General features: G+C 35.1%; 1 protein-coding gene across 1 annotated transcript in view; it reads left to right on the top strand.

Annotated features, from left to right (window-relative positions):
- The first annotated feature begins 8,554 nt into the window (after positions 1-8,554).
- LOC145243997 (uncharacterized) overlaps positions 8,555-27,550 on the top strand; it is a 59,007-nt gene continuing 40,011 nt past the window's right edge. Inside the window, exons 1-2 of the mRNA XM_080107144.1 lie at positions 8,555-8,659; positions 18,554-18,720. Coding sequence (XP_079963270.1) covers positions 8,641-8,659; positions 18,554-18,720 — 186 coding nt within the window. The 5' untranslated portion in view covers positions 8,555-8,640. The remainder of the gene's footprint in view (positions 8,660-18,553; positions 18,721-27,550) is intronic.

The following is a 27,550-nucleotide window of genomic DNA, read 5'->3' as shown; positions in this document are numbered from 1 at the left end:
AAACCGACTTTAGAAAAAAAATATAGAACATTCAAATATTTGGACATACTCAATGAAAGGTTTTATTCATTATTAAAAAAAACATTTTGACAATTATTCTCATGTAAAAATTATTTCTTTATAATTCTAAAAAGAAACAATCAATTTTAATATATAACGCTCAGTCACGGCTAATTTCATTAATAACCACGAGTTGAATAATTTTCAAACCGACTTTAGAAAAAAATATAGAACTTTCAAATATTTGGACATGCTCAATGAAAGATTTTATTTATTATTTAAAAAAAAACATTTTGATAATTATTCTCATGCAAAAATTATTTGTTTATAATTTTAAAACCTAAAACAAAATTAAATTAAATTTTCAACCTTCCTGATAGACTTTTTAGCCTTATAAGAAAATCAACACTTAAAGATATCAACATAATATTTGCTGTATTAACAATAAATAGTATTGTTTCTTTAATTTATATTAACAATGTTATCAAACGTTATGAAATCACTTGAATACAGTTCTAATTCAATACACGTTTAATTATTAACAAATAACATCACTTACTTTACTATATTTGGTTGGAATAAAATTTTCCCTTCTAATGGCACGTATCCAAATTGAGAAAGTTTAGGATAAGAAAATATATGTACTTTGGGGCCTTTTAGATAATTTCCCCGGCAATTTTGTAACAATGCAAGAATACGCCGTGTTAGACAGCAAACTGAAAACTAGACGAAACTGCTGTTGATAGCCTAGACCATATCCCTACAAGTGAATCTGATAATGACGTCATACAGTCATGTGCATCGGCCTCCTTTACTCTCGGTAGTCACGGTAATACCACGGCCACTCTCTCGTGGTGGTGATGGTGGTAATACTGACCTTTTACACATCGCTGTGGAGGTGCCTAATTATCAACAAAAACGCCCATCAATCCCCAAAAACCCTGAGCTGCTCCCGGTCTGCAAAGTCAGCAGGATATTATGATGCAATTTTTTGCTATTCTGCTTTTAAAATTTGATGGTCGAAAAAAAATGTCATAAACTTTTGACATATCAAAGGCCTTTGATAAGGTATAGCATAAAGGTCTAATTCACAAAATCTCCAATCATGATATAGCTGGAAATGTCTTCTCAACTATTAAATCATTTCTCTGATAGGTTCTTAAGAGTAGGGGTTGATGGGCAGAAATCAGAGGCTCTCAGTATTAATGCTGGAGTCCCTCAGGGGTCCATCCTAGGTCCAACTCTCTTTCTGATCTACATCCATGATCTTCAAAAACCACATCCTTAGATCATTCATAGACATTTATGCTGATGACACTACCATCTATGGTAGCACATCTAAGACCATAAACGACCAAGTTATCTCTGACTCTCTCTCCTCTGATCTTGAGCATGTGGTACAATGGGGAAAAAAGAGGCTAGTTACTTTTGATGCATCTAAAACCAAGCTTCTATCTTTACATCATCAATGCTCTGTTGCCCAGCTGCCATCAATCGAAATGAATGGCTCTTGTCTTGGGGAGGCTTCCTGTTTTGACAAGCTTCTGGGCTTGACCTTTACTCCCGATCTGAAATGGAACACGTATATCAAATCCATTGCCAAAGTCGCGGGAAAAATGGTACAATCCTTCTACCACTCCAGTAGATATCTCACTGCTGATGCAATTCTCTACCTATATAAAAGCCAGGTTTGGCCAACGATGGAGTACTGTAACCATATCTGGGCAGGAGCTGCTAGAAGCAGCTTATCCTGTCTTGACAGAGTTCAAAAATAGACTTCGTAACCTTGTGGGGGGGATGTCCTTTTCTCTTCCCTGCAACCTCTTTCCTACAGAAGAGACATAGCGAGCCTGTCCCTGCTTTATCGTTATTTTCATGGCAGGTGCTCATCTGAACTTTAATCTATGATCCCCCTCACCAGACTTTCACGAAAAACACTTGTCTAGCCAGAACCACTATCAACAATTCCCCACACTCTTTATTTGTGCCTACACCTAAACGTAGATTGCATGAACAGGGCTTCTTTCTTAGAACTGTTCGCCTGTGGAACTCTATTCTGTTTGCCTGCTTTCCAGCTGACTACAATCTGATTGTCTTCAAGTCCAACGTCAAAAAGTTCTTATCGAACCGTCCCCCTAAGTAATCCAAGTTACAAAATTCCCACTAATGTTTACTACGCTAAAATCACAATGACTAATGTATACCCATTAACCCTTATCCTCGAGTGGCCTCTGGGCCTTGATAAGTGGTGACCCTCCCCCATGTATAAAAAAAGAGGGGCGAATGGGGGTAATTTTTTTCATTTTGACTAAAATTCAACTGACCTCATTTTCAAGAAGGAACGGAACGTATTTAATTGAAAGTATACTTATCATTTTGTAACAGAGCACATATGAGTGCGTATGAAAATGTCATAATCATCGATTACTACGATACTATCCCATTGATTACTGTACACGCAATAATCCTTATCCTCAAATGGCTTCCGGGCCTTGATAAGTCGTGACTACCTTGTAAAAAAAAAAAATCGGCAACAACAGAAGGATGGATGAATGGTAAGCGATTGTATTAGCAGCAGGAGCAACGTTTGAATGCGTATGCAAATTAGGAAATTGGTGTGAGCTGGCATCTGAAGAAAAAGACAAAAAGGACACCACGTTATCTACGGCCGGCGTGTAGTGGAGCATAAGCAAGCGATGTTGAGACGGGAAGGGAAGAAAGAAAAATAGTAATAAACGATTTGTGTTAAAAAAAGGAAGAAAAATGCTGACCCGGATTTTTATTTATTTCTTTGCAGTTTTATTTTTATGAATTACTAAAATAAAGTGTAACACCACATAACGTAACGTTACAATTCAACAACAGGTAATCCCTATCATGAACCTACTTATAGGTTATAAAATATGAGACAAACTGAGCTGGAATATCAGAATGATTTCTCAAATCCACAACAGACAGGTAAGATCCATATCATCTTTAGTGGAAAGACTATCCATCTGCTTAGGGAAACTGCCGAAGGCAAAGGAAAAACATTTCCCACACAAACCAAGCAAAGAAATCAGTTCCAAAGACTTGTCGAGCTTCACACATCAGGCTAAACAAGGTACCAGATGCTCAAAGCATCATTGAAAATCCCCATCAACTCAAGCCTTACAAAGGAGAAGGTAATGCCTAAGAGGATGACTGCCTATGATTAAACAGAACAATCATTCAGATCCTCAGGTTCGTCCTGAGCTAGCAAGGAAGGAATATTTATTACACTCTGATGCTGACAATCAGTGCAAAGTTCCCCAGTTTGGCATAAATATTCCCATTAACAAGATTACATCAACTGAAATATTGTGAATATAACAATATTGATAATAATATTGATAATAATTGATTATTCGAATATGAGTTCGAATAATATAAATAATACAGACAAAATCAAATAGATAAATATCTAACTTGTAAAAAAAATGTATGAGCGAAAAAAAAAAAAGAAAATTTACCGCTGAATTAGATCATATTTAGTGCGAACATTCTATTTTTTTACTATTTCTTTGTTAAATTTAAGTAAATAAATCGTTTTAATTGAATTTTTGTTTTGTTGCATATCCCCTTTTTTATTTTGAATCTAGCATATTCCCCTTTTTTATTTTTAATCTAACCAACTTTTGAACAGTAAAGGAATTTCTGAAGTTGGCTCAAATGCAGAATAGGTTACACAGAAAGGAGCAGACTTAGCCTTATATACAAGCAGAAGACATTTGCAAAACATAATCTGCACTTCTGTAGACTATCTAAGCGGCTAAACTACACCATGTAGTCAGCAAATATCTCAAGCTTCACCAACACTTGACACTCAATTGAAATCAGGATGATCCAGTTGAGCTTGAGTTTACTAAACTCTCGCCAGCATAATCTCACCTTAATCCTAACCAGATGCTAGGGAGATATAGAATAAGAAATCCAAAAATCTTTGGAAAGACTTTCTTTCCTAATATATACACCATCATAGAATCAAATGCATTTTGTGCATTTGATTCTATGATAGTGTATGTATTAGGAGAGAAAGTACTTTAACAGTTTGGTGGGGTTATTTAAATTAACCTGGTCTCTTTCTTGAAAAGAGTTGCGAAGAGCTAAACTCCTTCTTCCATTGAGAGACACACACAGCTATGTGTAATAGTCACCCAAATCTGTCAATATCTTGCCAAGGAGATGGTAATTGATCAGTGGTAAAACGTGCCTTTCAACATACAAATCAATGCAAGGAGAATACAGAGATGTGCCATCTAGCCAACTGAAACATTCAAACAGTCTCCAGCAAACTGCCTCAACAATGGAAGCTGGCCCTAATGTTATATATTAGCATTCTAGTGCATTTTCAAGTCACCCAAGTGGTGGTGGTGGTGATGGTGATGATGATGATTATTATCATTATTATTACTTTTTTTTATTATTACTCACTCAGAGTAATCAAACAAGCCATCATCAAAGATTTCTCTTTGAAAACAACTTGTGGTGTTCTCTGGAGTCTGAGTGACGACGAGTTTCTCCAATTTCCAGTATTCTCCACCTTTTTTGATAACCTTTGAAAAAGAATTTACATTATTGCAACAGACGCTTACCATTGATTTCTTGTTGGCAGTGACCATTGGTCTTCACTGGAATTTGGGTGGCAATAAACCTCGTCAAGATCCCAGTCCTCTTTGCACTCATCCAGTGGAGGTCTGGCTAGTTCTTTTCCTCCTTAGGTTTTCAATCCTCCTTGACCTTCCATACTTATTTGGTGTAGTGCTAATTCATGGTACCATACACACACACAAAAAAAACTTACAATTATAACGTTTCAGTTTTCATGATTCCATGTGATGTTCCTTTGTGTTATACATCTGTAGCCATTTTACATCTGTAGCAGTATCTGTATGTCCAGTTTGTGTCTGTAGCTCATGTGTGTTAGTCTGCACATTCAAGTGTTTTCCTTAATATTTCACCTGTTTTCATTGATGTTATGCGTTTAATGACACCATTTTCATCTTACTATCATTCCTAGTTAAGCAGATATGAGAACTTGAAATGTGTCTAAGACTTTTGGAACATTCTGTATGTCTTTTATTTGAATGGAACAAAATTTCAGGAATGTAGATAAGTGAGTTTAGTTACTATACTGACAGGTATCATGGTACTTGTGCAGAATTTGAACCAGACGTAAATAACTGGCTGCTCAGTTTTGCTCGGAACATGTCAACTGCCAGCTTTCGCCGAGCGTCGCCAATCATCAAAGCGTAACAACGCTACTGAAGGAAAATACTGGAAAAAAAAAAACATTTAAATATAATAAAATCACCAGAAAAAATATATATAACGAAAATAAAAAAGAAACAACGACCTAGCGTAACACTTTTCATTTTATTCTTGTAACATTATTTTTAAGTGAAAAAAATAAACAAGCTGTATTTTTTTTTTTGCAACCATTTTTTTTTTTTTGATCAAACAAAATTGAACAAAACTAATAAGAAAACTAAATTTTTTTGTCATATTTAAAAAAAAAAAGTTTTCTAAAAAAAAAACACACTTTTTAAAATGTGTTTTTTATGTATTATTTTGTTTGCATATTTTTTTGTAACTAATGTAAACTTTTTCATTTTTTTTTCTTTTCATGAACATTTTTTTTCATGTAGGGTGGGGCTGGGCAACCAATATTATAAAATTAGATTAAATTAAGACAGCTGGGATATTCCCTGAGGATTAGGTAGACTTTTCTACGGTTGCATCAAACAGTGTTAAAGTGGGGTAAGAAGAAACAGCGGACGTGGAAGAAACTTTGCCAACCCAACCAGGTAGCTTTCTGATATATGGTTTAAGATGGAGACAAAAGGATCATTACCAAATTTCTGTTTCCACATAAACTCGAAGAGATAATTGTTGAAGAACCCCCGACTGGTCCTGTTGATTTTTTTCTAATATTTTCCCCAAAGATCATCTGCTCCTTTGCTGCGCATTAATTGGCGTCTTACTTTAGATTACAGTCAAACCCAAACGCATGACGTCATGTTCTGAGCAAATCCAAGCGGACGATTAGTTACATCTGATCCAAATTCTGCACAAATACCGGCATCATAGTAGAAATGTAATATAATTCCAATTGGTCTTTAGTTTATCCCTGCCTCTCATTACCATAATGACAACCTGGGTGTTCAGAGTTCGAATCCAGTTCATTTCAAAAAACTCATATTCACTTAGAATATTGGCAACCTTCTTATGGTCCCTCCCATAAGTATTCAATGTCTTTCTAGAAAGAATTCTGGCTACAAAAATATCAGGGGAACCAATGCCAACAATGGAATCTTTGGATTCATATGATATGATGATGATCACCATGATGATGACGGGAGGCGAGAGGAAATACCATGTTTGTTTATGTTGAAGTCTTGACTCAAACTCTCATATTTGGCACCAATACCGGCTTTGGACAGAAAACACTAGTGCATATATGTACTGATGCACTAATCGCTGGTATATCAATGCACTGATGTTTGCAGTTGCCTAGTCTTCACAAATTATCATTACACAAGGGATTGCGTGTACAAATAAGAGAAAATAGATCTTTCATCATGTAATTGTTACACTCTCAAGCGTTGGTCACGCATTGTGCAAGTATTATCTCAGAGAGGAAAAACACCAAAGTAGCACCAATTTTTCTCTATGTATCCTAACGTCGTTTCTAATCGTCTTAGACTTTTCCATGTCACTGGAGTTAAGCAATACCGGTTCAGGAGAGGTGCAGGTGGAGGAATGTCCAACACCTACTTTACTATATGAGTGATGTTCCAAAAGTAATGCCTCCTATTTTTTATTCTGCCCAAATGGACAAGATAAGATTACAAATTACATTGTTATGATGACTGAACTTATGCATTCGTGACCTGAAATTTTCATCCTTCTTTTTTTTGTGTGACATAGGCATCACCACTTATCAAGGCCCAGAGGCCACTCAAGGATAAGGGTTAAAGAGTGTACAGTAGTCAATTGGACAATATAGTAATCGTTAGTAATGGAAATTTGGTAAATTTGTTAATTTAAGTGGAACGGATCATCAAGAACTTGTTTACGCTGGACTTGAAGAAAACCATATTGTAGTTAGCTGGAAAGCAGGCAAATGGAAGACAGTTCCACAGGCGTGCAGTGCAGTTCTAAGAAAGAAACTTTGTTCATGGAATCTACGTTTAGGTTTAGGCACAGATAAAGAGTGGGAGAAATTATTGCTAATGTTTTCAGCTAGACGAGTGTTTCTTGTGAAAGTTTGGTGAGAGGGGACCATAGATTGGAGCTCAGACGAGCACTTGCCATGAAAATAACGATAAAGCAGAGACAGACTCACAACATCTCCTCTGTGAGAAAGAGGTTGCAGGGAAAAGATAAGGGCATCCCTACTAGGCTACAAAGTCTATTTTGAACTTTATCTGTTGCAAATATTGAAAGTGTGAGATTCTAAGAAAGCAACCCCTATCATAGATGTGCGGCAGAAGCAAATATGCGTCATCGAATTTCTCCATGCAGAAAAAATTGAACCAATCAATATTTACCAGCATTTGTTGAATGTTTACAAAGCTGTTGCAATTGATGTCAGCACAGTTAGAAGATGGGTTCGTCAATTTCAGAGTGGCAACAGAGATATGATTAACAAAGTGCTCTCCAAACTTTTTCGACCGAAGCATCCAAAGAGGCTGACAAAAGTGCATTGCGAATAGTGATGACAATGTAGAAAAGTAAATTCCGGAGCACAAAAGGTTGCTCCTTTTAATGGTACTACTCCTGTTTTCATAACTCTTCGGCATTTTAGTTTTTAAGTAAAAAAAAATAGGAGGCCTTACTTTTGGAATGAATTTTGCAGATTCCCCAATTTCTCATAGCTGAAAGGAAACCTTCAGATACCAAAGCCAGCAGAGTTTTGGCCATTGTTGAGATGGCTTATTCTCTATTGACTGAGATATGTCTCTGGTTATATGCAGTTCTAGATCTGCCTTCCCATATTTTGCCTTCTCCCTTTGAAAAGGCTTTAGTTTATTGCTAATCGTCTGAGGCATCCTTCTCGGGTGAATGCCGATGAGGATGTTCTGACATTCATTATTTGCAGATCAAAATGCTCGTTCTTTCGGGTGCTGGCTTTTTAAATCCCATTTTCCGGCCCTTGTGTCGCATTATCCACATTGTGGGAGCGAGATAAATAACTACAGTGTATATGAGATACTTGTGCAGTCTAGGGAGCATAAAATAATGACGGTATTATTTAGAAATTCATTCTTAACATGGGGAGGGGATTTTTTAAAACTAGTCTGTAGTTTCACCTTAAAATTTAACAAACAAAAGATACCTTACAAATCGAATTTTCTTTGAAAATTCTATCTAAAACATAGTACAGTTCGTAAATTGAACAAGCGACAAATATGATGCTGATTTTATGTTATGTAGATTTTTTTAATATTTTGTAGAAAAGTAATATTGAAGTTTTTTACATTATTATATAAGCGATTTTTATGAAAGAAATAATAATTTTAAACAGGGTAATTTTAGAACGGTATTGTTTTATGTCGAGGACAAAAACTTGTCGTACACCGGTTTTAGATTTGTAAACATCACCGACGTTTAAATAAAATGGCGGTGAAATTTAAAGGTAAGACAATATTTTTGTTTGCGAAACTCTTTTTTCGTTTCCCCCTTTTTTTTCCTGAAACAAAAAGCCAAAGTCTCGAGCTTCAAACAATGAAAGACATAAATATTGTCTATCTGCCTTTCTTTTTGTCTCTATGTCTGTTTGGGGATGCATTTGAAAACAAAGCTCTATACCAAGATCTAGAGACAAATAATCGATTTTTATTTTCAAAATACAGGACTCTGTGATGCAAATAAATAAATAAACAAAACTTTGGCTTTGTTCAAGTTTTGCATATCTGTATTTACATCCGTTTTGTGCTGACCGTTCTGCTTGACGATGAAAAGCCCGTTCTGATTTGTGTTTGTTTACCAGTTTTAAAATAAGCAAACAAACTTAGCTATTTTTCAGAATAACAGAATATTTGGTATTTGTTAAGATGTCAACAAAATTATTTTTTAAATATATCGTTTTAAGCAAAAACAATGTTACGCACTTAACTGCCATGTCGAAAATAGTAATATATTAAAAAAATTACTAAAATTCATCAAGTAGAACAACTGCTATTGTGCTTTTAGTAAGAAAAATGTCTATCACTATAGACAACAAATATTGCAGCCATGAACAAGTAATCTAAAATGTTCGTTTCGGAGTTATGTCCTCTACGTGTAGACTTCTACTGTCTACTTTATAACGCCTAAGAAAAATGCGATTTTACTTAATTTTTCGTAAAAATTACTTTTAACTGTAAAAAAGTGGGTATGTTTTACTGTTCACAGTTCTTCGAAAAAATGGTCAAAAAATCAAATGTTGTTGCAAAGAAAAAAGAGTACACAAAACCTCAGCTCACTACAGCGGCGGCGTCCGTCAGTACTTTCTGTAGACTCGTTTTCGAATCTGTACCATCTGCTCCAGTGGCCTGTTTTTATAAAAGACAGAGTCCTCCAAATTTGCATACGTGTGCGAGAGCACACAAAATTCTGCGAGACTGCATTGTTATATAAGGCCGCAGGCGCCATCTTGAACCTTTTTCAGCATCATGACGCTGCGTCGGCAAAGCACACACCGAGGCCGTTTAAGAGGTAAACCTGCGTTCCCACAATTTTTGCCAAACTTCCCCCCGATATCATTACATTATCACAGAGAGGGCAGGAACGCGGTGACCTTTTTCTTTGGAGGGGAGAACCGGGGGCTTCGTCCTCACCTGTGCTTTCGTCCTCGGTTTTAGGGTCGGTGAACCTAAGGCTGTTAATCTCAGGGTCGCTATCCGATGAAGTTGGCATAACCCAGAATGATGGTTCACTGGTCTCAGATCCAGTCTCGCCCTCATCGCTGAGTGGCAGCTGCACTTGTGATGTCGATTGAAGATCCTTGATGTGATGGGGCACCCCATCAACCTGCACCGATTGCGGGCTGATCATCTCAGTAACACGTCCAATTCCATAGCATGTGGTGCACTTGCCACAGGGGTTCTTAACCAGACAGCATCCACCTCTTTGATACTCTGTTGTCGCCTCTGGCTTGGGCAGTGGGCTGGTCTCTACACCTCTCACCCTGACGTGGTACCTGTGCAGTGCTTCGGCTGGCACGGTAGAGGGTGAAATGTTGTCCTTAGGGGTGACGTTATACCAATAGACCGCTTCAGGCACCGTACACCCCTTCCTAGCTGCGATGGTCTTGATGGTACTGTGGTTTCTCTCAATAATTCCATTCCTGCTAGGCACATGGGCATGGGCGCACCGAAAGCGCAGACGTATACGACAGCCGTCTGTGAACTGTTTGAACTGCTCACTAACAAAGGCAGTGCCATTGTTGGTCAGTATCTCACAAGGGGGACCACGCTCAAGGAAGACACTTTCCAGCTCACAGACAACGGCAGCCGAGTCCTGCCGGCGAATGGGCCGCCACAATGCAAATCTAGACGGTCCGCAATCGATGAGCATCAAAAAATGCCCGCCGGTGTGGTGAGTTACGTCCATTGCGAGCCTGTTCCAATTTCCTCTCACACTCAGTTTTCCGTTCTCCCACCAGACAGGTGCTGGGTCGATCGACTGGCAGGTTTCACAGCTTCTTACAACAGATTTCACGTTCCTCTTTGATACATAGCTGTGAAACCTTCCAGTCGATCGACCCAGCACCTCACAACAGTTTTCACGTCCCTCTTTGACACATAGGGGTCAACTAGCCTGGCGAAGTAAAGGGTTCGGTTTACACTGGGTGCCCGCTTTGGCAATGGACATCAGCAACACGCCCCTGACTAAGCTGACGCCCCACTACGGCGTAATTCACAGGTGCTGGTTCATCCACTTCTTTTGGCAGGTCCAGCCAACGGCGTGGCACTCTGGTCAGGTGATCCGTGCGATTCTGACAGGACTGCACCAGTGTCACATCTATGGTCAGGTTGAATTCCTTAATGATCTTGGTCAGGGTAGCAAGTCATCTTCGTATTAGCATTCCGGACGATCCCTTCATTGTCAACAGTGCTTTCCCACTCAAGGCATCGGTTATCCACTGATGCACGTACGTGGAGTCTGTGACGATGTGTAGCACTCTGGCCTGCCACTGAAGCGCCAGATTTACCCCTTTGAGTGTAGCATCAAGCTCAGCCAGGTTTATGTGCCCAGCGTCATTTTCCGGCCGAAGCTAGCAGGCATCTTCTACGATAAATCCGTCAGCTGCCAGAGCAACAGGAAACACCTTGTTCAGTGTTGCTTTGAGGAGGGTGCTGGCGCCACAGCTTCCTCTCCTTGCCCGCTTCCCAGACAATTCGTGGCCTGGCTTGTCGCATCAGTGACAGCGTCCTAGTTTCCGTGCTCCATAGTCTGGGGTGCGGTTTGCACCACTTCTGCAGTCTCTGGTGAAGTGGTTGGAGGCCGCCACATTTGTAGCACTGTTGGTTCTCTGTAGGCGATTCCAGTGCGTTAACCGCCGCCAAGACCGTTCTTTAGGATGTTTTGGGCTCTAGCCAACAACTCCTCCAACCCAAGCTCATTGAGCTTCGACGACACCTGAAACAGCCGACTGGCGTCATCCAGGAGCCCAGACAAAAATGCGCGTGCCAATATTCGGTTGCTTGCACCGTCAAAGAGAGCAGCAAGCTTGTTGTCGGCCAGGTAGACGTCCAGTCTCCCCTGACCCAAGCCGATGTTCAGGGAATTGCCTCCAGGCAACAAAAGCATCTGCACCGAATGCTCCATACAGCGCTTGTTTTATCTGTCTCATCTGCTCCAGTGGCCTATTTTTATAAAAGACAGAGTCCTCCAAATTTGCATATGTGCACAAGAGCACACAAGATTCTGCAAGACTGCATTGTTATATAAGGCCGCAGGCGCTATCTTGGACCTTTTTCAGCATCATGACGCTGCGTCAGCAAAACGTACACAGAGGCCATTTAAGAGGTAAACCTGCGTTCCCACAATTTTCGCCACATCAAATATATAACAAATAAAGGCAAGATAAGTTACTCTTCTACCCAATTGGGTAGGGTTTTTTTAAAATGTTTTTACTAAAATGTAAGATGTTTAATCGGCTCAAAAAACAAGCAAGTTCAAAGGATATGTGACCACAAGAAAAAATAGCCACAATGTATTTGTTACGCGGCCATTTTTTCTTGTGGTCGCGTACCCTTTGTAATGCTTGTTTTCCGAGTCAAATAAATATTTTACATTAAGTAAAAACACTAAAAACCTACCCAGTTAGGTAGAAGAGTAACTTATCGTGCCTTTGGTAACATTTATTTATCATATATTTGATTTTTTGACACTGTTTCGAAGGACTGTGTACAGTAAAATATACTCAAATAACTTTTTTTAATTTTTGGATATATTACTATTTTCGACATGATAATTAAGTACATAATATTGTTTTTGCTTAAAACAACATTTTAAAGAAAATCGATTTGTCGACTGTATCTTAATAAGCACTGAATATTTTTTGGTAAATTTTTACTTGCGTTCCATCTTAAAATTACCTTTGAAATGACGACTACATAGGTTTTCGAGTATGCTGAAAACGAATATCGTATTTAAAATTTCTGCAAAACAATTAGTTTTTTGGATATTAAGCTATATGATTCCTTATGATATAAGTAGTGGCCATTGTTGTACACGTGCATATTTTTTAAAACTATTTGTTTGCGGAAATTTTTAATGCGATATTCGTTCTCAGCATACTTGAAAACCTTTAAAAGTCGTCATTTAAAAGGTTATTGTTCAAGTGGAAAGTAAGTAAAAAGTTACCTATGTTTTTTAACTGGTAAAAATTAATCAAAAAAGTACATTTTAGGGTATTCACTGTGAAACAGGATTGACAGCATAAAATGCAAGTATACACAGTCCTGCAGCACTTGAGCAAACCCAAAATGTATATATATATTTCCCCAAAACCTCTGGCCTTGATGGAGGGGAGATTAAAACTTGCTGCTATGATTTCAAATGATCTGAAATAACAGTAAGGAGAGACTTGATTCCAAATATTTCTCATATGTTATATCTCCCTTTTTTTGGAAATAGGGTATGATTATGAATATCTCTAGTATCAAATAATCTTTATACACTGTGAAATGGACTTTATGTATGAAAATCAAAGAGGGGAAATATAACATGAGAAATATTTGGAATCAGGTTCCCCCTTGCTGTTATTTCAGATCATTTGAAACCATAGCAGCAAGTTTTAGTCGCTCCTCCATCAAGGCGAGAGGTTTTGGAGAAATATTAGATATTTTGTAATTCATATGTAAAACTAGGAAAATTAATGACTATAATTGAAACATTTTATGGTTGTAAAAAAAGTGCCAAAAATAGGCTCTGGATGATGGATGATGGATGATCCCTTTAATGTGCGACCTTAAGGGCAAATGTCACATAGCCCATTACACAATTCAGGACATTATCTTTCCACCAAGCCTTCATTTGTTAAATTCTGATCAATAGTCGCTGAGATTTGGAACTTATAAAATTGCCCCAAAAAGTGATCTATCTATCTATCTATCTATCTATCTATCTATCTATCTATCCATATATATATATATATATATATATATATATATATATATATATATATATTATGGCTAAATACAGACCAATCAACATGATGATTTAAAAAAATAAAAACTGAAAATAAAGATTAGCTAACAAGATTTCATGCCTTGCTCAACAGAGCTAAATCGAGGAAAATACGATTTTAAAAAAATAGTCATGAATATAGCGGGGGAGTAAAAAAAAAAAAAAAGCTGTGGGAGGGGAGGGAGACTTACATAGAAACTAAATTAAGTCTTAAAAGATTTTCTTTTTGCTTGCAAAGAGAAGGTCTCAAAGACTTAATAAAAATAGTTTCTAGAATTTTTAGATGAAAAGGTGAGTGCGACTTACTCAAGATCGTAAACATGTCAGCACTGAAATTTGTGGCACATGCAGGGTTATTTATGCGGTGTTTGCAAATGGTAGAACTATACGTACTACTCAGAACATCCGAAGGTGAAAAATTTGCATACCGTATCTTTGATGATACATGTTGTTTCAAACGAAAATCCAATCTTTGTGATGTTCGCAAAACGTAGTGTGTGCTGCAACTACATTTGAATAAATAAATAATAGGATTATTATGGTGAGAGGGAAGAACATCTTTGCAAATGGATGAAAACATAGGTCTGGTTGAAAAAACAGTGCATGGATTCAATGCAAAATAACACCGTTGTACAGACAAAGAAATTTGCTTAGCAAAACGGTCACTGGTAGTACCTAGCCAAGGTAGACGAAGCTACAATTTCTTTAGATTTGTAAAAATTGGAAACTTTCTTATTAATAGTAATTTCAACAATATCTAAGGGGTAGCCATTGTTACAAAGGGTCTTCGTAATGAATTTAAGCTTGTCATGCAGATTAACTTTAAGGCCTTATGTGCTAAAGTTTTGATTAAAATAAGTTATTTATTTGTAGGGCAAAAAGAGTCCCACCGCATATAGAGTCCCACCGCATATAGAGACCAGTAAATGTTGGTTTACGATAAACAGAAGTAAGAAAACAGGAGGATGTTTTGGACACAAGAACATCCAAAAACGAAAGAATAGAATTTGTTTTTTTGTCTACCGAAAACTTAAGGGTTGGATAAACATTATTGAGGGACACAAAAAAAGCATCTGCCTTCATCTCTATGTCAAATAAACAAAAGGTGTCATCAACGTAATGAAAGTAAACATTTTGTAATAAATAGATGAACAAATAGATGAACAGATAGATGAACAAATGGATGAACAAATAGATGAACAGATAGATGAACAAATAGATGAACAGATAGATGAACAGATAGATGAACAAATAGATGAACAGATAGATGAACAAATAGATGAACAGATAGATGAACAGATAGATGAACAAATAGATGAACAGATAGATGAACAAATAGATGAACAGATAGATGAACAGATAGATGAACAAATAGATGAACAAATAGATGAACAGATAGATGAACAGATAGATGAACAAATAGATGAACAGATAGATGAACAAATAGATGAACAAATAGATGAACAAATAGATGAACAGATAGATGAACAGATAGATGAACAAATAGATGAACAGATAGATGAACAAATAGATGAACAAATAGATGAACAGATAGATGAACAAATAGATGATACAAAAAAAAGTTAATAGTGCAGAAAAGAAGAAAATTTTCAAAAAGACGTGTTCCACAAGAACTTACTTGGGAATGAAAAGTTCATGTAATAACTTGTACATGTGCGTCCCTCAATTCTGGTTCTTTTTGTATCAGGCTTGGTTGCAATCCAAGCAGGAATTCAATGATAAATGATGGCTAACTTGTAACTGCCATCTCGGGTTTGTCGCAAATAGTCTTCTGTTCAGGTTGGTAATGGTTGGGAAGGAACTGGGTTTCTGTAACTGCTGTCTTGGGCATTATTCACCAAGCCTCAACCGTGTCCTGCTTGTGGATAAAATTTAAAAAAAAAAAAGCGGTGAAAAAGAGGCAGGGCACACTTATGGCTATGCAAGGGTTTTTATAAGCTACATCATGTGACCCATAGCAACAGGGATCGGAAATCCTGCCAGCTTTAAGGGACAAGGAAATAACTCATTAATAAGGAAGGAGTTGGGGGACATAAATTCTAATGTGTTGGAGAAAGACTCATGAGGATATGTATCGCCCCGGTTCAACCCCTCTCCCTTTGAACTCATCATTGGAGAAACAAAGACCATTGTCACTTACATCCAGCAGAGGAAAACCATGTGTTGCAAAGATTCCTCTCAACTACTTAATGGTGAATTTCATTATCCATTTGGAGTTTAAGTGGGCATTCACAATGATTAAGAAAATGACCAGCAAATGTGAATGTTAATGTGAATCTTTTCCAAGAGATGATTTGGGTACTCTCAACAATGAGGAAGAGTTCTGCTGTGTTATTTCTAGTGACAGGACGATTAAAAGACTTTCCCTGCATTTTGATAGAATTACCAATTCTATTCTAAATTCCAGTTCTAATATAATTACCAATTCTGTTCTAAATTTTCAATTCTGTTCTAAATTTTCAATTCTAATAGAATTATCCATTCTGTTCTAAATTTTCAATTCTGATAGAATTCTGATTTGATTTAAAAATATCTTTTTTGAAATATATTGATTTTTTTTTTTTTTTTAATTTTCAAATTACTTCAAAACCCTGTGCAATATTCACATATATATTTGTAAATGTAAAAAGGATGAGTATATTAAACAAGTACAGATTTCTAAAATATTTTCTCATACTTTTTATTTGTAATTCAATGAAAGAAGTGAAGCAATTAAAGAATTTTTTTTTTAAATCTGGTTTCCATTAGTTTGTTGTTGGTTGAGAAAATCCTATTTGAATTTTTTCATAAACACTTGAAAATAGTGATTGGTATGTGCAATAAAGAAGGCTGTGTAGAAACAGAATAATTAACAAAACTCCTTCCCCATGTTAAGAATGAATCTTTGTTACAGAGGTTTTGTGTGTCAATCACTATGCAGAGCATTGACAAAAATAAGTATGGTGGAAGCAGCGAGTGCCAGTGCTTTAAAGGAAATAACAAATAAAGTGCTAGTTGCATCCAAAGAGATTTAATTTATTGGTTATATCAAATCTTCTAGTATGCATTTCTGTTTCTTAGAAAATAATTCAGCCATTTTAATAAAATGGTTTTGTGAAAAGAGCATCCTGTTTAGATTAAATAATTATTTCTTCACCAAATTTTATTTGGTTGTTAATTTATATCTATGTTATGGGACTGTTACCATTGATGGACTCTTCCAAATACTACATTAATCGATAGCCAAGTATCCGACTGACAAGTAAGCCGAGATTACGTCATCACTTTTCTCTGTATCTTGTCGGTCCCCTGATTTATTGGAGAGGGACCTATGTTTTTAGTGGCGTCCGTGCATCTGGACAATTGCGAGATAGCCATCCATTAGTTTTTCCTGAAATTTTGCCAAAAACTCTATTTCATTAATTAAATGTGCACAGTAAAAAAAATTTTTCTGTGAAAATTCCCGTTGCGTCCACAGAGGCTCAAAAGAGGTCAAAAATGCACCAAAATGGCCAAAAATGACACGTTTTGCCCCATGACTTTTGATCCATACATTAGATTTTTCTGAAACTTGGCAAAATGTGGAACCCATTGTTCTTAATATAAATCCAGTATGGGTGACCCTGGCAAAATTCTGGTTCACGTCTCCGGGGACTTATAGTGCTAAAAATGACGCTTTTTGTGGCTCTTTTTCCATATTTCTCAACAAAAACTTTATATGTCTGACTATATAGTGGTTTTTCACGGTGGTCAACTCAAATATACATGGGTTAAAGCCTGAAACTGCACCGTTATCCCTTTACACTGGGATTTGGTGTCCCCAGGGGCTGAAAAGAGGTAAAAAATGCCACAAAATTACACTTTTGCCCCATAGCATTTGATTCATCCATTAAATTTTCCTGAAACTTGGCCAAAATGTGGAGGCCCTTCACACTTCTCACCCCTCATTAATAATCAAAGAAAAACTTCTTATTTCAATTTTATTAGATAATTAGATTAAATTTACTTTTTGTATTTTTTTGTAGTTGTTCTAGACAAAATATGTTTAAAAAAATAACCTCGTTAAATACAGATATACTATAAATATCATATTTCATAATAAATCTCTCTTCAACCTAGTAATATTTTATTGCAAGTTTTATTAAAAAATCAATGAATTAATTTTTTTTTATTTGCTAAGACTTTTTTTGTATCTTGTTTTGACAAAATCTGCTGATTATTTAATATGAATCATTATAAATATTATAAATTTCATTCTTATTATACATTTTCTCACTCCTTTTTCTTTTTTCCTTTTCTTTTTTTACCTTTTCTTTTTTACCTTTCCTTTTTTACCTTTTTTTTTTTACTTTTTCTTTTTTACCTTTTTTTACTTTTTCTTTTTTTTACCTTTTCTTTTTTACCTTTTCATTTTTACCTTTTCTTTTTTTACCTTTTTTTACTTTTTCTTTTTTACCTTTTTTTACTTTTTCTTTTTTACCTTTTTTTACTTTTTCTTTTTTACCTTTTCTTTTTACCTTTTCTTTTTTACTTTTTTACTTTTTCTTTTTTTACCTTTTCTTTTTTACCTTTTTTTACTTTTTCTTTTTTACCTTTTTTTACTTTTTCTTTTTTACCTTTTCTTTTTACCTTTTCTTTTTTACTTTTTTACTTTTTCTTTTTTTACCTTTTCTTTTTTACCTTTTTTACTTTTTCTTTTTTACGTTTTCTTTTTACCTTCTCTTTTTTACCTTTTTTACTTTTTCTTTTTACTTTTTCTTTTTTCTTTTTTTTCATTTATTTTTTTTCTTTTCTTTGTTTCTTCATTTTTTTTCTCATTTACTGTTTCATTCTGTTTTTCCTCTTTTTTTAGAAGATAGTTTTTTCTCGTACTTGTGTAAACTGGAAAATGACCACCGTCCAGTGCTGAGCAACGTGCAGGTGGAGCGTGCAAGCCTTGCACAATTGCAACAGCAGGTGGTGCAGCTGTGCCAACAACGAGATCGTATCAAGCAACAGTTGGAAATAAAAACAAAACAGGTGAGTTAAAAAAATAACCTGCACACAAAATTGCACACATTCTCATTAACAGCAATAAAACGGTTACCTGATTGTGGTTAATAATATGCTAGTTGAACTAAAAATCTACAAAAGGTCATATTGTTATATATATCATTATTATTATTGTTTTTTGTTGTTATTATTCGTTATTATTGTTCTTTGTTATAAGTGAGTCTTATTAAAGTGCATGTTAGAGAGTCTTTGAGTCTTAGAGAGAGAGATGTTGTAAGAGAGATTGTTCGTGTTATGACAGTATTCATATATATTAAATGTTCATGCTTAGAAGTGTAGATATGAGATGTAGAGTTCACATTGTAGATATGAGATGTAGAGTTCACATTGTAGATATGAGATGTGTATGTCAAGACATTCTAAACCACATGATATACAAGACATATAATAACAATTTTCACTTTACCTTTTGGTAGAATTACAACACAAAGACGACGTTTATAAAAACATATGATGGGTTTATTTCTTCTGCAGACCGGTCGTGGTTTTCTGAGTCAAGAATTCAAAGCTTCACATTCTAAGTTTCAAAAGTAACCGTTTCGCTTTTAGACGTTCGAATCCCAACTGCAGACTATCGTTTGTCGTCCTCAAACTCTCTCCCAGTTTCTCTCCCCAGTTTCTCTTAAGTTTCTAACTATCTCTAGAACTTCCCATTTTCCATGACGTCATACACATGTTAAAACATGTGTCTTCTTTCACGTGTTCTGGACATGCGTGTCCAAAACTTTTTCCTTTGTTTACAAAAGGAATTTTAACTTATAATCCCAGTAACCTATATTTCCAATATGTTAAAAACATGTTTATTAAATTATCTTGTATAGTTGCATTCCTCAATTGAATTTTTCATAACAAAATTGACAATGCACATTCTTTTCTTGAAACTATTTTATCTCTAAGCTAAACAATGGTTTGTTTTACATTCCATTTTCTAATTCTCTCTCGTAATCTATTTCTAAACCTAATTTACGAGGTTCGAATTTCGTCTATTCTATTTCATTTTCATTTTAACTAAATCTCTCTATTTTTATACTTATATGAAAAGGGGGCAGCCCTTATCATGTAACAATATAAAAAAAATGGTTCAACCTGATTGAAAAAGCAAAAATACTAAAAAATCTTTATGATGTGCATACCTGTTATGGAAGAAAAAATGTCTTATTCTAAAAATTATGTAATTGATAAGAACCAAAAAAACGTGTCAAATATAAGTCTTTTAGATAGATTTTTTTTTTAATATTCAATATGCAAATTAAACAGCAAATTTTCAGATGTAGAAAAATAATTGCAAATATTCTTGATCAATTTTTAGTCAGGTTTATTTTCTTTATTCGAGTTGGTAATTTTGTGTATTTAAAGATAAAAAAAAAAATCTGATCTTAAAAGTCCTCAAAAGTAAATGGTGTTACTTAATTTGAATTATGATCCTTCACTTAATCTGAAAAATATGTAAATAACATATTTATTTTAAAAAATCAGTTTAAATAAATATGCTTATTTACATTTTTTTTAATTTACAGGCTTTTAAAAAAATATTTTTATTTATATATATTAAAAGATGTTTATTTATATATTAAAAAAAATGTGTTTATTTACATATTTATAAAATATGCTTACTTACACCTTTGTAAAAGATGTTTATTTACATATATTTTTTAAAAATATGTTTACATATTTTAAAAATATGTTTATTTACATATTTTTAAATGTTTATTTTGTAAATATTTATTTACATATTTTTAAAAATATTTATTTTTCTAGTTTGTTTAAATATGTTTATTTAGAGAAGCATTTTACTGGAATAATTAATGTTGAAAGGAAAATATTTTTTAAATGTAATAAATTAAAATAAATAAATGAAAAATAAAATAAACATTAAGAAAATATGTATTTTTCACATTTAATATATTAAATAAACATGTTAAAAAATATGCAGTTGCCTAAATATAATTAAACTACATTATGAATATGAATCTCTGAAAAGAAACATTTTGTTAAAAAACAATTTAAATAAACATAATTATTTCTGTAAAAATCATTTTACAGATATTTATATTTTTTACCTTGCATTTTCGTGGCAAGGGTGATCAAAACTAAATAACATTGTTTACTTTCGACATAAATAACATTTAATAACATTGTTTACTTTTTAAGGCCGGAACTTATTTCGATTGGTAAATATGTAAAATGGTCTCCCTTACTGGATTTTTGTTCCAGATAAAAATCAGAAACTGCACAAGATACACCGACAAACCCAATATATTCTTTTTTAGCAATGATTTCGGTAGAATATAAACACGTTTTTTTATTTTTAATTCTTTTGGTAGTCACCACGAACAAAGTTAATGTGGAAGGGCAAGGGCGACATTTATAGAGACTTTTTTTTTTTATCAACCTCAGACTAAAATGCATTTTTTAAGAGCTTAATTTTCTTTTTTACAAGTGAGTCACTGCTTATCAAAGCCCAAAGGCGACTTGAGGATAAGGGTTAATGAGTATAATGTGGGTGGTGAGACAACACTGTAATGATTAGTCGTGGTGGAAATTGGGTGAACTTGAAAGTGACTCTGTTTTAGTCAACTGGAAAGCTTCCCTGCAACCTCTAAGAGATGTTGCGAGTTTGTCTCGGCTTTATCGTTATTTTCATGGCAAGTGCTCGACTGAGCTTCAATCTATGGTCCCCCCCTCGCCAGACTTTCACAAGAAACAATCGTCTAGCTGAAAAAACTATCAATAATTCCCCATACTCTTTATCTGTGCCTAAACCTAAACATAGATTCCATAAACAAAGCTTTTTTCTCAGAGTTGCACGCCTATGGAACTCTCTTCAGTTTTCCTGCTTTCCAGCTGACTACAATATGGTTGTCTTCAAGTCCAACATAAACAAGTTCTTGATGAGCCGTTCCACTTAAGTTAACAAATTTACCGAATTTCCATTACTAACGATTACTATATTGTCCAATTGACTACTGTACACTCGTAACCCTTATCCTCGAGTGGTCTCTGGCCTTGATAAGTGGTTATGCCTATTTTAAAAAAAAAAAAAAAAAAAAACTCCCTGCAGTATTATGTTTCTCAGGTGGACAGTTCTAGGAAAGAAACTTTGCTCATGGATGAAAATGTAGTATCTGTTTGATCTTGGGTTGAAGAACAGGAATTCCTCCTTGACTGGAAAGAGGAAGAAATAGAGAGGAGGGGGTAGAGAAAGATATAGAGAGTTTTTTTTTTTTACTTTTTTGGGTTGCCTATTAGCTTATTATTTAAAGGTAAGTCATACAATTGTGTATGCTTTCTTCTAAAAATCAGAAACGACAAAAGTTACATTTACAAAGCATCCATCACCTGATTCAGAGGAGGTAACAGTTGTTAAGTAGTTAGTGGCATGAGCTGACAACTTGGGTATGCCAAGTTCGAATCCAGTTTGTTCCCACAGAAACACTTTCACTTAGGATGTTGGCAACTTTCACGTGGTCCTTCCTGTAAGTACCCAATGTCTTTCTAGAAAGAATTCTAACTAGAAAGATATTAAGGAAATGAATGCCAACAGTAATCATTTGATTCATACAAAATGAATGATGCTCAACAATAACAACAATCAGTTTCAGTATGAGTCCGACCCGGTCATAGTATTGATCCAGAACGTTACCCAAGATTGCATAAACATTTTCAGCAGTTTACAGTAAGCTGTCAGAAAAGCAGTTAGAAAAAGTCGACACAATAAACCAATCAGCAATCAACAGACAATGTTTTCATTAATAGGAAAGTAATCACTTATCTGATATTATTGTTGGAAAAAAAAAAAAAATTCGATCATAGTTGTTTCCATGAAAAAAAAATTTTTTTCTTTTTACAAAAAGAACACTTTTTTTTTCATTAAAACTTTTTTTTTTTTTTGCAAAATGAAAAATAAAATTGAGAAAAGAAAAAGAATTATTGATTTTCATTCATTCCATTCATTTCTTCTGTTTGCCTGCTTTCCAACTGACTACAATTTGGTCGTCTTCAAGTCCAACGTAAACCAATTCCTAATGAACTGTCCTCTTAAGTAATCCAATTTACCAAATTTCCACTTCTGACGATTACTACAATATTATGTCATTGACTACTGTACACTCATTAACTCTCATCCTCAAATTGTCCCCGGGCCTTGATAAGTGGTGACTCCTATGTATCAAAAAAAGTTGTTTGGGTTTTCATTTTAAAAAAAACATTTTGTTTGAAAAAAAATTTTTTAATATACTTTTCTAGAAAGAAAAAATTTCTTTCATATAATTCAACTTATGTTAAGTCGTATCTTATTAAAGTTTTTTTTTCAGCATTTTTAATTTATCATCTCATAGTGTTCATATTGGTCTTTCCAGCAACTTTTCTGGCTGCTTACTGTAAACTGCTGGAAGATGCTGACACAGCCTCGGGTCAGGTTCTGAATCAGCACAAATAAAAATAGTGTAATTATGTTATCACAAAAATGAGTAAAAATAGTGAAATTCTCTTTGTTCAAATTTTGGGATTTTATTTTCATAAAATTTGAATGTATACATTGGGATTTTATTTTCATAAAATTTGAATGTATACATTGAGATTTTATTTTCATAAAATTTGAATGTATACATTGAGATTTTATTTTCATAAAATTTGAATGTATTTAAGCCCAGCGTTGCGCGGGTGTTTGGAGGTGTATGTTGAGAAAAAAAAAAAAAGTTGTAGTAGGAAGGCAGGCTCGAACCCATACCGCGAAGGAGGAAAAGAACAGGAAAAAAAATGTGACATCTTTGCTGTTACAACCACCGCCAAACCGGAAGTGATGTAGGTTTAAATTAAGGCTAGACAATTGAAAAGAGGGGGTGACTTTCGAAAATATCAATGAAAAAAGCGACCCCTCCCTGTTGAAAAGTGGCCAGGTGAAGAAATTAATGTTTTTAGCCAATTTTTCGGTATTTGTTGTCTGAAGGGTTGAGCTTCAAAACGATACTGATCTTGTGAAAATCCGTCGCCTCTGTCGAAAGTTTTAGGCAGACATGCAAACATACATACATTTATATATTGGTAGCTCAAATTTTCAACCCAAACTGATTAAAAAGCTTGCCCTATCTCTGAATACGTTTTATGTAAAATTTCAAATGTTTAGACCAGAAATTGTCTGAGTAATTTGGTAGAGACTGCAGAACTCAAATTTTTTTTAACTTTGATCCCTATTATGACCCCTTAACATTGTTTTGGGCTCAAATGAAGTTATTAAGTTAGATCCATGTCCAAGGAACCTATATCTAAAATTTCAATTGTTTATACCCTAAATTGACGAAGGAGTTTGGTAGAGTTCTCAAAGGTCAAATCATTGAACTTTGATCCCTTAACAGCCAAATTTCCGTCCGAAAATGGATTACAAAGATTTTCCCAAATGTCAGTACCCTGTATATCAAATTTTAAGTCTGTAGACTTAAAATTGACCAAGTTATTGTGTAGGGAAATGTACACAGAGAAACACACAGACAGACACACAGACACGTTCACTTTCATAGTTATATATATAGATAGATAGAGATTAAACAAAAATATATGTGTATACATAAATATATATGCAAACAATTTTGTGTTTACTTTAAACTTTTTACGCAAATATTGTGCAAGTATAAATCATGTAGAATATCTGCATGAATATAATTACACATAATAGTTAACTAAAGATGATCATCCCATAAGAAAACCGCAAATACTAATAGGAAATTAATTAAAATGAATGTTTAAAAGAATATGCAAATTAGCTAAATCGTTTGCTAGTGAATACAATTCTACAACCCATATATAAGAAAATTGTATTTTCTTTTTAAATAAATAGAAAAGAGGGTTTTTAATATGAATATCAATACACAAAAAAGAAAAACGAATTTATAGGAGTATAGATAGATAGATTAAGCTCTTGCTCTATAAATATACAATTCTTTCTCCAGTGCTATCCATAGCTTTATTAGTTTTTTCATGCTTACTTCAAGGCAGGTTACTATTTTCAGTGATGGACAATTTATTTTTTACATACAAGAAATGTTGGTGTATTTTTCTAATTTGGTGTGTGCGATATTGTCTATCTCTGTGCATATAAAAATGAACTCATCTTAAAGAAATATAGCCACTTGTCGATATGATGAACTTTATATAGCGTATTAAGTTGTTTTTCACAGAAGTTATATCTCATAGGATTAGCGAATCTCTTGATGGTGGCAACCTTTCTAGGGCAATTGCTCTTAACATATCAAAGGCCTTTGATAGGGTATGGCATAAAGGTTTACTTCACAAGATCTCCAGCTATACTATAGCTGGAAATGTCTTCTCAATTATTAAATCATTTCTCTTTGATAGGTTCATAAGAGTAGTGGTTGATGGACAGAAATCAGAAGCTCACAGTATTAATGCTGGAGTCCCTCAGGGGTCCATCCTGGGCCCAACTCTCTTCCTGATCTATATTAATGATCTTCCAAATCACATCCTTACATCATTCATCAACATCTATGCTGATGACGCTATCATCTATGGTAGCACATCTAAGACTGTAAACGACCAAATTCTCTCTGATTCTCTCTCCTCTGATCTTGACTAAGTGGTACAATGGGGATAGAAGTAGCTGGTTCCTTTTACTGCATCTAAAACCAAGCTTTTATCTTTACATGATCAATGCTCTGATCCCCATCTGGCATCAATAGAAATGAATGGCTCTCGTCTTGGGGAGGCCTCATGTTTTGACAAGCTTCTGGACTTGACCTTTACTCCTAATCTGAAATGGAACACATACATCAAATCCGTTGCCAAGGCCGCTGGGAAAATGGTGGGATCCTTCTATCGATCCAGTAGATATTTCACTGCTGATGCAATCTCTCTCTATATAAGAGCCAAGTACGTCCAAGGATGGAGTACTTTTGCCACATATGGGCAGGAGCTGCTAGAAAGGACTTATTTTGCCTTGATAGAGTTCAAAATAGACTTGGTAGCCTCCTGGGGGATGTCCTTTTTTCTTCCCTGCAACCTATTCCTCACAGAAGAGATGTTGTGAGTTTGTCTTTACTTTATTGTTATTTTCATGTCAACTGCTCGACTGAGCTTCAATCTATGGTTCCTCCTCGCCAAACTTTCACAAGAAACACTTGTCTAGCTGAAAGCACTATCAATAATTACCCCAATCTTTATCTGATTCCATGAACAAAGTTTCTTTCTTAGAAGTGCACGCTTGTGGAACTGTCTTCCGTCATCCTCCTTTCCAGCTGACTACAATATGGTTGTCTTCACGTCCAAGGTAAACAAGTTCCACTTAAGTCAACAAATTTACCAAATTTCCATTACTATCAATTACTATATTGTCCAATTGACTACTGTACACACTTTAACCCTTATCCTCGAGTGGCCTCTGGGCCTTGATAAGTGGTAATGCGTATATATAAAAAAAAAAAAAAATACGAGATTATTTCGAAGGGGACTAGAGTTTCATGTGTATACTATCAATAAAAGTGCCCATGCGAAAAAAATCTGGAAACTTATTGAAGGCACCTTATACTTTTCTTGAGAAGAGAAAAAATATGCAATACTGCATTTCTTTTCGTTGTTATTTTACCTTAGACTAGCCTGGGTGCCTGGCGTTGCCCGGGCGTGTCGAGGTGTGTATAAGGGGGTTGGTTGAGCAAAAAAAATAAAATGATTAAAACAACTCTAAATAGCAGCGAGTACCCGTGCGAGCTCCCCCCCCCCAAAAAAAAATTAAGAGTATTAGACAGGCTCGAACTCATAACGCGCAAGAGGAAAAGGGGGTGAAAAAAAGCAAACGGTCTTATCGATGCGCCCATTGCGATTGTGAGATCACAGACATTAACCTTTTTTATGCAACGTCGTTCATGCAAGGTTTGAATGATTTGCAAAAATGTTGATGAAAAAAGTGACCCCCTCCTTGGAAAAAACGACCCAGTTGACGGTCAAAGAATGAATCTTTTGACCAATTTTTCGATATTTGTGGTCAATTTTTTTTATGTTCCAACACATCTGTCAAAAGTTTTTGCGAGACATACAAACACACACATACACATGTTGCCCTTTATATATATAGACGTTGCCAAGGTGTTTGGAGGTGTGTGTTGAGCAAAAAAAAAAAAGTGGTAGCAAGCAGACAGGCTCAAACCCGTGATGCGAAGATGGAATAGAAAGAAAATCTGATGTCTTACGGCTACTCAATGTGATCGGAAGTGTAAAGCGTTCAAATTTAATGTCGTCAAACAAAAAATGACTTGCAGAAATGGCGTTGCTTTTAAACCTCCCACGAAGGTTGTTTTTAATGTGCAGGAAAAGCAGCTCCCTCAAAACGGGGGCACTCTGGCAATATATATATATAAATAGTAATTGTCTTAGTATGAAAGGTTTCCCCTACATTGACCAAGGACCTATTACAGAACAGATACTACCCGGTCGGGTAGTATCTGCGTTCAGTTAGTTTCACTTTATTTATACGAAAAAGACAAACATTTTTGAAAACGATGAAAAAAAAAGGAAAGAAACCATGTCCGTTTGCGAATGTGAGATATTATGATCTAGGAAGTATAGGAAAACTTCTCCCGTAATCTAACCAACGCAAGAACCCCCACCCAAAAACCTTTTGTGGACATGCACACACCCATTTTGCCCTTTATATAATAGACTAGCGAGGTACTCGGTGTTGCTAGGGTGTGGGGAGGTGTGGGGGTGGGTTAAATCAAAACAATAATAAAATAATAAGCGAATGAAAAAAATGGCAGAAATAACCCAGTTTAAAAAAAAGCGGAAGAACAAA

This window comes from Euprymna scolopes, chromosome 22 (assembly GCF_053919585.1).
Source record: "Euprymna scolopes isolate OS-2025 chromosome 22, ASM5391958v1, whole genome shotgun sequence".
Lineage (NCBI taxonomy): Eukaryota > Metazoa > Mollusca > Cephalopoda > Sepiida > Sepiolidae > Euprymna > Euprymna scolopes.
Note: the sequence above shows the minus strand (reverse complement) of the source record. Positions and strands in the feature narration are given on the sequence as shown.